Source organism: Tinamus guttatus, unplaced genomic scaffold, assembly GCF_059628265.1.
Source record: "Tinamus guttatus ecotype Peru unplaced genomic scaffold, ASM5962826v1 Tinamus_guttatus_pri_ptg000206l, whole genome shotgun sequence".
NCBI lineage: Eukaryota > Metazoa > Chordata > Aves > Tinamiformes > Tinamidae > Tinamus > Tinamus guttatus.
Window position 1 is genome coordinate 525,679 of NW_028288740.1, and position 11,542 is coordinate 537,220.

The 11,542-nt window shown below is 42.2% G+C and overlaps 1 protein-coding gene across 1 annotated transcript; it reads right to left on the bottom strand.

Annotated features, from left to right (window-relative positions):
- Positions 1–1,558: 1,558 nt before the first annotated feature.
- On the bottom strand, positions 1,559–7,635 carry ZCRB1 (zinc finger CCHC-type and RNA binding motif containing 1). The gene is made up of 7 exons (XM_010221244.2): positions 7,537–7,635; positions 7,332–7,360; positions 4,433–4,544; positions 4,244–4,351; positions 3,200–3,309; positions 3,019–3,094; positions 1,559–1,692 (listed from the first exon to the last, which is right to left on the bottom strand). Exons 1-7 carry the CDS (start codon positions 7,618–7,620, stop codon positions 1,561–1,563), a joined length of 651 nt encoding a protein of 216 aa, XP_010219546.1. The 5' UTR covers positions 7,621–7,635; the 3' UTR covers positions 1,559–1,560.
- Between the last annotated feature and the right edge of the window lie 3,907 nt (positions 7,636–11,542).

Here is an 11,542-nt window from a genome sequence, read left to right on the forward strand (position 1 = left end):
TGTGTCTTGAATAGTTTGTGCAGAGCTAAAAAAAAAAAAAATCAATTTAATACCTTGTTCTTATATCTCAACTTCTGTGAAAGCAGGAACAAAAGACCCAAGAATGACCTTTTAAAACAGACTACTTCGTGTTAGCTTACTGGAAGGCAGGGCGTGTTGCTGAAACAGTCATATAGTCATATATTTAAGTGTAAATTTGCATTAGCTAGAAATGTGTAATGGTACATCCAGATTTACATTTTCTAGATCTGGAAGAAAATCAAGTCTTGATAAGCAACAGGAAGAGCTGAAAATAGAAACAGAGGCCAGCTGCTCTCTCTTGCCAAACACGAAAGCGTGAGTGTGTGTTATCCTGTGGCTCCCAAAAAAGAAAGGCTTGACTTGCCACAAAACAGGTCTTAGGAAAAGGTTGTCCCCAGCACCACTCACCTGCACTCTGGGAGTGGTAACTGCTGCAGTGCCTTGTACTGAGCTTGCTAGCAGAACGGCTGAGTAGGATCTTACAGAAATTTAGGCTTGCAGCCCTGGTTAAAAGGTCTGAACATCTTTAGGTGCAAGAGAGGTGCCAACACACTTCACTTGGAGAACACAACAGTTCCAAGCATACATAGGATACACAGGAGCTGGTTTACATGCACTCAGGGAACCTTATTGGACCTCAGGTTTTGCCAGCAGATAAAGCCTAAAAAGTAGATATGATTGAAACCGGTGTTAAATACAAGCACCTTTAAAAACAGTGCAGAGCCATAATGACCATGCTAGGCACCAAAATTCCAGTTAGGAGAAACAGTGCCCTCATCACAGGGCCTTTCTTATTTTTAATGCAAGAGGAACAGAACTATCATTCTTAAAAAAAAAAAAAGTTACTAAGTATGAAGGTTTTAAGATTAAGCTAGTCATCACTTCACTTTTAACTCTCCTATCAAACCTGTATTTAGATTACAGCAGGTTACTAAAACTGTGCATAGGACAGAAAAAACAGTATCTTAACGCTTCTTGGAAATGGAGAGGTGCATTGTTTAGCTTAAAATGATTCCACAGAACAAGCTTACAAGACAGTCTTTTATTATATAATTGCAAAAACAATTAAAAGACTAGCACAATGACAAAGACTGAAAAGTAAATCAGCCCTAGGCAGAGTAGAGTTAACACGCCACTAAAGCACTGCTTCAAACAGGCTTTAAACTGACCAACACATAAAGTGTCAGTGGTGCCAACTAATCCTAAGAGGAACTCCTCTTAGCACCTCTTATGAAAAAGATTTCACCCCAAGTTTCAGCTCTAGACACTAACTGCATGAGGTGTTCTCCCAGATATTCCTCTGGATTTAATTTAAAAACACATCACTGTATTCGGTAGCTGCCTTGATGGCAGAAGTTGAGAGAGATCAGACACTGTGTTGGGAACTAAAAAACAAGAGTTGGAGGGGGAACAGAATTGCTACGGTTTCTTTTTAATTAAATGCCTTCAACACCACGACAAACTCATATTACAGATAACCATGTATCGCTTTACAAAATGTACATTATATACATGTAGGTGTATAAAAACAGCATTATTTCAATCACTAAGTTCTTCCTCATCACTGAAATAAGTGCTTTTCTTAATCCGTGGACGTTTTGAATCATCTGAAATCGACAGCTCCCCTGCGGTCTGTGTCCATCTTTGTTCCTCTTCCTCAATTTTGGCTTGCTATAATGGAAGAATTGAAAGTATTTAGTGTATTACGTGTAGTACTTGAAAGTACTAAGAAACACTAAGATGCATTACAGACTACAATTATTAGAATGCACTGAACTACTTCAGAAGAATTCAAAGGCTTTACCTCTATTTCTGGGTAGACTAACTGACGAATGTGCCAAAAGCCTTTCTGAAAGTCATTCTCACTTGCAAACAGTAAAAACGTCCTCTAAACCAAATGCAGACCACAGGCAGCACCCTTTACTTTTCAAAGGGAGGACCTGTATGTGCACAGGAAGCTTTCCAAATTTTAGGGTAGTTGAGATTTGAAGCCAACTATATGTTGCATTGCAAGCTGGCATTACTGGAGCACTTTTTTGTCCTACTAACTTCTCTCTTCACTTTTGCAATCATTAATTCACACCCTTAGCAATAGGAAAAATCTAATTTAATTTTCAATTGATTTTCATTTTTCACTTGGACACATAACTTCCCAATCAAAAACTTAGGATGATGAAAGAAACTGAAGTATTTCCTGGCTTATTTACCACTTAAAATTTCCAATGGTGGAGTATTTTCAGATTAGTAATTTTGAATATTTGCAACATTTTTTCAGACTAGATCATGTAAGAGTCTGTTCTCACCTTGATACAGTTATAATAAGGACAAATTTATCTTAACAGCTCTGAACTTTTTTTTAAAAGGGTGAAGGAATAGCTGAGGATTGGGGAGCCATGAAATCTGAACCTCAATTTAGGCTTGCTTTGTGCAGTGAGGCAAAAATCTGTACAGAAGTAAGAAAGGAGATGATACAGCTGTCAGACTATTAATACAACAAAAGCTGCATGAAACATGTCCTGAGGAAAAGGTTCTACAGAAGACAGTGATGGATTGTGTTTGGTAAAGGAAATGCTCCAAAAACAGGTGTTCAACGTTTTTCTTCAGTGAACAAGGGCAAAGGACGTACCTGTTCATTTAGACATGATTGTTTTTCTGAATGCTCAGTTACTAGGGCAAAAAGGGATTTGCAGAACAAAAACCTAATGGTGCATTACAGCACATACAACAGGGAACTAAGCAGTGAAAAAGCTTGAAGGAAAGGATGAAGAATTTCAAAAGCACAGATAGCAAAAGGGAAACAGTACAAAGATTCCACATGCCTGCAACTTGAAGAAACAAACTGCAGTCTACAACTACTGTCAGGCACAGTGCCCTGACAGCTACACACCGGACAGACTTAAAAGGTGCATCTTGCAGTTTGTAAGGCTTTTGAAAGGCAAGTACAAAAGGAAGTTGTGTTGTGCTTATAAATAAACATATAATGTTTCAGTTTTGTACCTGAACAGCTATGGCCTGGCTGAGGCTATCTAGCGCAGGGTCTTCACCTTCTTCTTCACTTTCTTCTTCCTCCTCACTTCATTGCACACAAAGAGAAAAACATGGAAACCTCTATGTCAAGCACTCGATATGAAAAAAAGCTGGCTAAAAGTAGGAGCAGCGTGTAAATAAATATACATACATTTCTTCTGGTTCAACTACTTTCTTTCTCTTCTTCTTTTCTTTTTTCTTTGGTGGCTCCCGCTCTCCTAGCATATTTTTAGGACAAGCATAACTTAAGTGCCCTGCTTCCTTGGAGAGAGAAAAAAAAAAAAAAAGAGATACTGGTTACAAGAAGCCACTACCAACAATTATATGTTGAAACAAATCAGGAGGAAAGTTAACATAACTAACAAACAAAAGTAACAAAATACAGTTCATAGTGAAAAAAAACAAAGTAATTGGTAAGATAAACCCAATTGTCCATTGGACTATGTAGCAATGTATTAGTACACAGAAGGCAAATTTGTATTGAGAAATTTGCCATGGAAACTTAAGAGACTGGTGGTGACATGTATCTTTAGCCTCACATTCAGCATACACTATAAACAAAGTGAATTTTATTCTGTTGCTGCAACTAGCTAAACACACTAGAGTGCATTTCATGTTCAAGATCAGATATAAACCGCAGCCTTAACAGTATCAGAAATGAGAGCCAGCATATCTGCTCTCAAATATGTTAAGAATAGAGATTTGTAGAATTCGAGTTTGCATTTGGTATTAAATACTGTCCAAATCTCAAGTGTTCAAGACATTATATTCAAGATAGATGAGAAATTGCTTATAAGCAAAAAAAAAGATTTATTCTGTGCAAAATCAGTTGTTTCTTACATTTATTTTAGCCCCAAACATATCATGAACACTCTAAGAGGCAGCAAAAGCCGATAAGCTGAAGCGAAGGTGAGAGGCTTTCCCTCTCACTCAGCATTATACTGATAACAGGCAGCTCTGCCTACTCACCAGCACATCATACAGTCATTACAAGTGTTTATCCTCCGCTCGCCACAAAAATCTCAAATAAGATAAGCAAGTGCTACTCTCATTCTTGAACTCAGTTACGTGAGTTGACAATACTAGTAGCAAGAAGTGCCCACCACATGCAGTGTTAGCAGTGGCCAAACAGAAGAAGAAGAAAAAAAAAAAAACAAAGGTGGAAATATCTGTGATCATTTTTGATTTTACTCACCCCACATTCATAACATTTAGACTTATCAAAGTAGTTTCGCCGGCGAATGAATTCTGCTGCTCTTCCATTATCGATGGCAATACTTGCCTTTATTACTCTTCCAAATAGCTACAGCAAATTGGAGAAAAAAGTAAATATTTGGGAGCTCTAAATCCAGCCTTTTTGCCATAATAACTTTCCCCAACTTACCTGCTTGTTATTGAGTGCTCGAGAACAGTTTTGTGCAGATTCTTTATCCAAAAACAAAATAAAGGCAACTCCTTTACTCTTCCTGGTGTCTTTGTCTTTCATAATAGTAACTCTGAAATATAACCACATTACTGATATGCTATAATCCTTTCAAATGTATTTTGTCCTTAGTTATAGTTATTAGCCATATAGAAAACATACTCTTTAGACATGCAGAAGAGGTAGCTGGAGGCAACTACACGTATTGGAAGTAGAAGTAAAATTCAGGAATAATCTTGGCCATTGCTACAGCTGCTGAAAAACCAAGTGCACTGAACTGCACCTGAACTGGGAATTCTGGGTACAAAGAGGCAGGTTCAGCACAGGGAATTGTTCTACAAGGATCACTGACTGGAATCCAAAGCCATGGATCCATGGCTTGCAATTTCACAGGACATGAAGTGAAATCTTCAGTCTAACAAAGAAAGCGTAAGCTGTAGTAACACTTCTAGTAACAGACATAGCAATGCAAAAAGACTGGGACTCAATAAATCCAGAGGAAAATAAATAAACGAGATAAAAGGAATATTAAGATGTATAAGGAAACAGAAAGCTAACCTTAGCTGTCTCAATCTTCTGTTAAATTTATTTAGTCTCAAAAAAACACAATGGGAAGCAGGATTGCAGCCTTCATGTAAGTTAAAAATAAAAGTGCATGTTAAAAAAAAAGAAAGAAAGAAAGAAAATAAGCTCTCCTCTGAGCCCACAACCAGCTAAAAGAGGTTCAACCATAAGGCAATCCAAAGAGGCAAGAAATAAGACTTTTTTGCCCCACAATAAAAATCCCATCCAGTTCAAAAGCAGGTGGTCTGTGTAGGTAACAGATAATCTACATATTAGAAAGTTCAGAAAGTAAAAGCTTAGTAGAAAAGCTCATTTTCTTTTGCCCAAATACTCTCACATACTAGGACTGAGTTCAAAGCAGGGTTTTTTTTGTTGTCATGTTTTATTATTATATTTTAAAATTAGAGCCTCTTTCACAAGGATGTGTTCACAAGGGGCGACCACCTGAGTTGAAGTGTCAATAATACTGACTTTTGACTTAATTCTGACATAATTCTATTAATTCTCTTGCTATATTGTTCTCCCAAGATTCTAATAGAACTCTAGCATGAAACTGTTCTGGTTACGGTATTTAGCGCTCCTGTTAATGACACAGCAATGGAAAGAAACAAGGGTGACGAGCCTGTAAGAAGTTATCAACTTCTTGGAGTCCTAATAAGTTTAAGAACAAGCTAGCTGAAATCTTAACAGAACCAGCACATTTTGGGATAAGCCTTTTAGTAATGAGCTAGTGTGATTTTACTGAGTCAAGTCACAACTTAGAAAAGTCCAAGTTAAAGCTGACCTAGACCACACCACAAAGCTCTTGGGGAACTGAACTGTTTCAATGTCTCTTACCAAAGATTCTACATAAATCAAGCTGTCTATTAAAAAGAAAACCAGGATCAGCTTTCACACTGAAGTTGACCCACCAGTTCAATTCCACATTATCTGCACTGTTCAGAGTCACAGCAGCTTGCAGAGTGGCAAATGGCTTGATAAAGTTTTTGCTAGGGACACAGAATTATTCATTGTAACACTGTAAGATATTATCATGACTTTCTGCATTCAGTTCTATTTTTGGTAATGATGAGATGAAATGTCAGGAAAAAATTAAATTCAAGTATTATTTTGAAAATAACACAAGGGGAGAGCAGAACAATTATAAATGCAGACAGAGCTGTGAGTTCAAAGTTGGCTGTTTTCACACAGGACACAGTACAGGATTTATTCTGCACAGGCACCTGAAAACACCATTTCCATTCCCTATGGTAGTTGAAAAAAAAAGGCAAACAGAAAATCAGGAACTGTAAATTAGTAAAGGGAGGAAAAAAAAAGAGGGAGAGAGAACACTGCTATGACACCTTTCAAATAACACATCATAGTCAGTATTTCACACTATTCTGATCTCCTTCTGAGCAACTTCAAAAGCCAAAACAACAGGACACAGCAGCTCCTCACAAAGGCTCCACACCTAGACCATGGAACTCGCGATAACCGGGAGGTCAGAAGGGACAAGTTTACGGAGAACAGGTCTATCAAGACATATTAAACACTAACAGTGTTACAACATTTGGCTCAGCATTTTTCTAAACCTCATTTTTCTAGCTCAGCAATAGGCTAGAACAGGTCACAGCCCCATTCTGAAAACAAAAAGACCGTCGCAGCTCAGTTTCATCAGTCACTGCATGTCTGCCACGGTCCTACAGAAGGGCTGTCCTTTCAAAGCTGATTTAAAAAGTATGTTTTTCTAAAGTTGTTCTGTTGTTTGATTGACATTCGTGCTGCTTTGTCACCTGAAATACACTGCTGAAGACAGTAACTCTGAATTTAGCTCCCTGTCTCACAAATTATTACTGCATTATTATCTACAACTACTGTTGTAAAGGAGCATGGTTTGCAACTGTGGAAGCTACTCTGTGGGAACTCTAAGACCTAGCTCGTGTGTAGAAGCTCCTGCTCGCCCCGTTATCCACATAGACACCTAGAGGTAAGAAGGAAGGAGAACTTACGTGAAGAAAAACATTGTTTCAACTACTTCAGACAAAAGACACTAGTATACAACATTGTACCTGCTCAGGACAAGTGGTTAGCAAAACAGTACTTGCCTCCAACGCAGATATTCTCACATTACACATGTAACTGCGAGAGCTTCCAGCCATTAAATTTACACTTTATTAAAAAATGAACAGCCCTTTCATATGATTCCACATCTCACATTTAAATTATAAAAAGCACAAGACATTCAAGGGGAGCAAAGACATTAAATATTTAAAACCAAAGCTTCAAAAACAGCAGGCCCTATCAGGGCACTTACTTGACAACTTTCCCATATTTCGAAAAGATCTGAAATATAGAACAAAATAAACAGATTTAACATGAGATTATTGCATTTTCTTAGTAATAAATGTATCAATACATACTTCTTCGTAAATAATATGTATTAACATTGCATTTACACTTGAAATAGTCATCACCAATTTCAATCTTAACAAAGTAACTTCTCAAAACAGACTGCTTACCCTGTACAGATCGTTGTTCGTCAGAGCAAAGGGCAAATTTGACACATACACGGTGCTTTTGCTGGGTGCCAACCCACCGCTCATTTTTCTGATGAAAGGAGAAAAAGAGAAGAGTTAACGACCTGCATTCAACAAAACACCGGGTGATCTGAGTGGTAAACACAGACACAGGTTTGGGCCAAGAGAGAAACATGTTATCTTCCATTTATTAAATATTCCGGCCAATATATATTAAAAAGTGACTTTTGTTCAAGTACCTGCATGATCTGATTCTTTATACAAGTCTCAGCTAAGCTGCATTCAACACAGAATAAACCACAACTGGTTACAAAAACAAAAACAAAAATCTTCCTTAAAGCAAGAGTCCTAATCCCTGGGGGCTTCTGCCTGGCTCAGAAGCGCAGCCAGCTGCTAAGGCAGTATTTCCTCAGTCTTGTGTCTATTGCTCCTGCTTCTACACTGCTCTGGAGCTGCCAGTTTGCTGAGCTGATTACAGAAACAGCTCCCCTAGAGGGGCTCCTGCTTCTGAAAGGCCAATCCTGCCAGCAGCAGTCAGGGAAATCCTGAAGCCATTTTCTTTTGTAACCACTTTTAAGCTCTGAGAATAAGTAGCCAAGAATATGCCTAGAAATAATAAAGGAATTCTAAAACATTTTAAGCATTGCGGTAGAACTGCATGCAGACGAGATAATCCTAGGTAAAGAACTAAAAAGGAGCAGACTCCTTTTCCTCAGGTTTGAATTCTTTCCCCAAATGTTTAGCAGTAGAGAAGTATGTGCTAAGCACTTCTTTCCTCTGAGCCATTCTGTAGCCATGGCTTGGTCCAACAGCTAAATGAGTAAAATGCAGTATCAAAAAAAAGCACAGCCCTTACAAGGGGACATGCCAAGGAGCAGAGCTCCCTATGCAATCCAATTAATTCTTGCTTCTCCTGCAGCCTTATTCCAGCTTTCAGCACACGTGATTCCTAACTACGCCCTTACTGAAGACCAAAGCAGTTCTTCAGCAAGACCAATTCATGTCAAAAACACAAGCAGAGAATGATGATGAAAGAAACCCGAGTATTAGAAATCAACATCCTTCAGAGCACAGATGTGCCAGGGAACTTCTCGAGTGGTGAAGCCGACCAGGCACAAGGGTTAAGTGCTGTAAAATAACTAATACCGCACGCTAATCCATCTGCGGTTATGTTCTTGCGCTCCATGATTCAGCCACTTGGATAATTGTTGTTCCTAGGAATGTCATGTATTCAAATGCTTTGCTTCTCTTTTCTGGTACATTCACTGCATCCAATTCAAGTGGCAGTTTCTAAATAACTGAATTTGAGTCTTCCCATTCCAGAGACTGTTTTCTTACATAAGTAGAAATGACAATATAAAGGTTAAGCAAATGAAAACATAATGAAAATTTGAAACAAAAGCCACACGTGGTACGTGGTGTTACACAGACTGGATTCGTAGCCCTGAACTCCTTACTGGTTGGCATTAATGTCTTTGATGAAGGTAAGCAAATAGATTTGGCAACCTGCCATGCAAGCAGATCGCCCCAAATGAGGTCATCCAGTGCAAAGCAACGGAACTGGCAAGAGCCACCCGAGTGCTGCATTAAGGCACACTGCCAGGGCTCATTTGCTGCAATGACAGAGGAGGTGGCAGCAGAGGTGGCCCTCGCATGGCCATAGCTAGCGATTTTCTCTGTCTAAAAGGCAACAGGAGCTACAGCATCTTGTAACTGGGCACCAGGCAGACCCCGTGCTGATGGGGATGCTCATGAGCCCAGGGCCTGCCTCCCCCAGCGCTGCTGCACAAGCCTCCAGAGACGAGGGACACGCGGCGGGAAGATCAACCCTGGCCTGACACTGCAGGACGCGGAAAATCCCTGCGGCCGTGAGCCACACGGCTGCCATCCTCAGCTGTGTGCTGCCTCTCCCAGCACATTTTAACAAAAAAGGGAATTCCGCCCTGGATCGTGGTCTCCAGACAGCTAGGACTGAGCTTTATCTCTAGCCCCTCAGAAAAATTTAAGTGAAATACAGTCGCTGCTCTGCTTGGCAGCTTATGTTGATCAGGCTTATACTAGGATTTTTGTCCTTTTACTTTTCTATCTGACTCACTGGAGAGATCCAATTTTAATAAAACAATAGTAAAGTAGCTGTAAGCCTTTTTCAGAGTAAGATGGCAAAGTTTCATCTCATCCTCCATCCTCAAAAATCGTAACAAAACAACATACAACTCCATTCTAACTCTGCCATAATTAATCTTTATTTTTGCAAAAAAAAAAAAGGAGAAAAAAAGAAAAAAAAAGAAAAAAAAGAAAAAAAAAAGTAATCTATAGTTGATAGGTACAAAGCACCAAAGTCACAGAAATGATCTTCACTGCATGGATGCTAACTGTGTCATACCAGCTTCATACTTTTTGGCCTGATTTTTTTTCCAACTTTGGGAGGGAGGGAGAAAAAAAAACAGCTAATCCCCACTTTGAGTTAACTGTCTAGAACACAGACTTTTCCATTACGAGGCTCCAAAGTCTTTTTCTTCAGGAACTTTCTAACTTCATAAAACTGTCCAAGTTTAATATTTTCATCGCATTCTTTCTCCTTGATCACAAGTCTCTCTACTCCCCAGGATTTCACTTCACAGGCCTACCAAACGAAACCATCCTCCTCCTCGAGCTTTCTACTTGCTGCAGGAGACTCACCTGAGTCATGAAAAACCTGGTTTCCATGTCCTGCTAGAGCTCTCCAACACATCTGAAAGATTTCTGTTTTAAAGTGAATACTTTTATGTGGATTCCCTCATCTTCAAAGTGTCACTTGGATATTTGACTTTAAAGTGTCAGCTGGAAGTCAGTACAATGTCTCAACGGGGCTGAGCACAACTCCCATTAAAGGACCAGCCAAGCAGCAATATGAATCATTCCTCATTTATCATTCTCACGCAGCAAGTTTTAGGATGGGGTCATCTCGTGACCGGGATTTCTTGAATTTAAGCATTTTGTCTCATCGAACAAAGGGGAAACGAGACCCCCGCTTGCCTTGCTCCCCAGGCTGGGGCAGCCGGCCACTTGTCAGGCCCCTTTCCTGCACAAGGGACAAGCAACGTGCTACCGGGGTGGGATGGTTACAGAGAGAGGTGGTTACACCCTCAGAGCATTGAAGGGGGTAAGGGCAAGGCCAGTGAAGGTGACCGCGCAGGCAGCAAGGGCGCAGGCTGCTCACGCTGCGCGGGCCGGGGCCGTTCCCGGCCAGGATTCCCAGGGGACGCGCAGGGCTCTGACATGGCGCCCGGCCCGCGCCGGCGGCTGCGCTCGCTTCATCCCGCTCCCGAAGGGCTTCCCGGCGCCGCGCCGCCTCCCCGGGCCAGCGGGCCCCCCTGTAACGCCCGCCCCACGGGAACACGGCGGTGACGCAGAGAGACGCGTCCCCCCGGCCCTAGAGGAGGGACCGGAGCCGGGGCAGCTCAGCGGCTTCGGGAAAGCGGCCCCACGGCGGGCACCGCGTCCGCGCGCCCCTACCCGTCCCGGCCGGTCCCGGCGGGCGCTCAGGCCGCCCCGGAGCTCATGGCGGCGCCGCGCCCCCCTCCTCCGCCCCGGCGGCGGCGGCGTCGCGCTTCCGCTAACGTCACAGGCCGAGCGCGTCCGCTGACCAGTGCGGGCGGGCAGCGGGGGAAGCGGGCGGGCGCTTCCGGCGGCGCGACACAGGGCGCGCCGGAAGCGGCGTCAGCGCTGACCTCGTTGCTGCCGCCGCGGGCGGGAGAGAGAAGGAGGTGGCGGCGGCGGTGCCGGCGCGGTGAGCGCGGGGCGGGCGGGAGGCGGGAGGCGAGGGGCAGGCGGGAGGCGAGGGGCAGGAGGGTTCCATCCCCCCGGGTTCATCCGGTCCCCGCGGCTTTTCCTGCCCCCTCCTTATCCATCCCCAGTGACGCTCCGTGGGGACGTGACCGGTTTCCGCTCCGTTCCTCGAGCAGGAGCGGGCACCGGAGCTTGTCGCTTGCACGCGTTAAAGCGGGGC

Bases quoted from the DNA above. Each gene is read 5' to 3' on its own strand.
- ZCRB1 (XM_010221244.2), bottom strand. From the start codon at position 7,620: ATGAGCGGTGGGTTGGCACCCAGCAAAAGCACCGTGTATGTGTCAAAT. The intron at 4,352-4,432 runs GTAAGTTGGGGA...AATTTGCTGTAG, and splicing joins GAGCACTCAATAACAAGCAG to CTATTTGGAAGAGTAATAAA. The intron at 3,095-3,199 runs GTATGTATATTT...TGTGCAATGAAG, and splicing joins GTAGTTGAACCAGAAGAAAT to TGAGGAGGAAGAAGAAAGTG.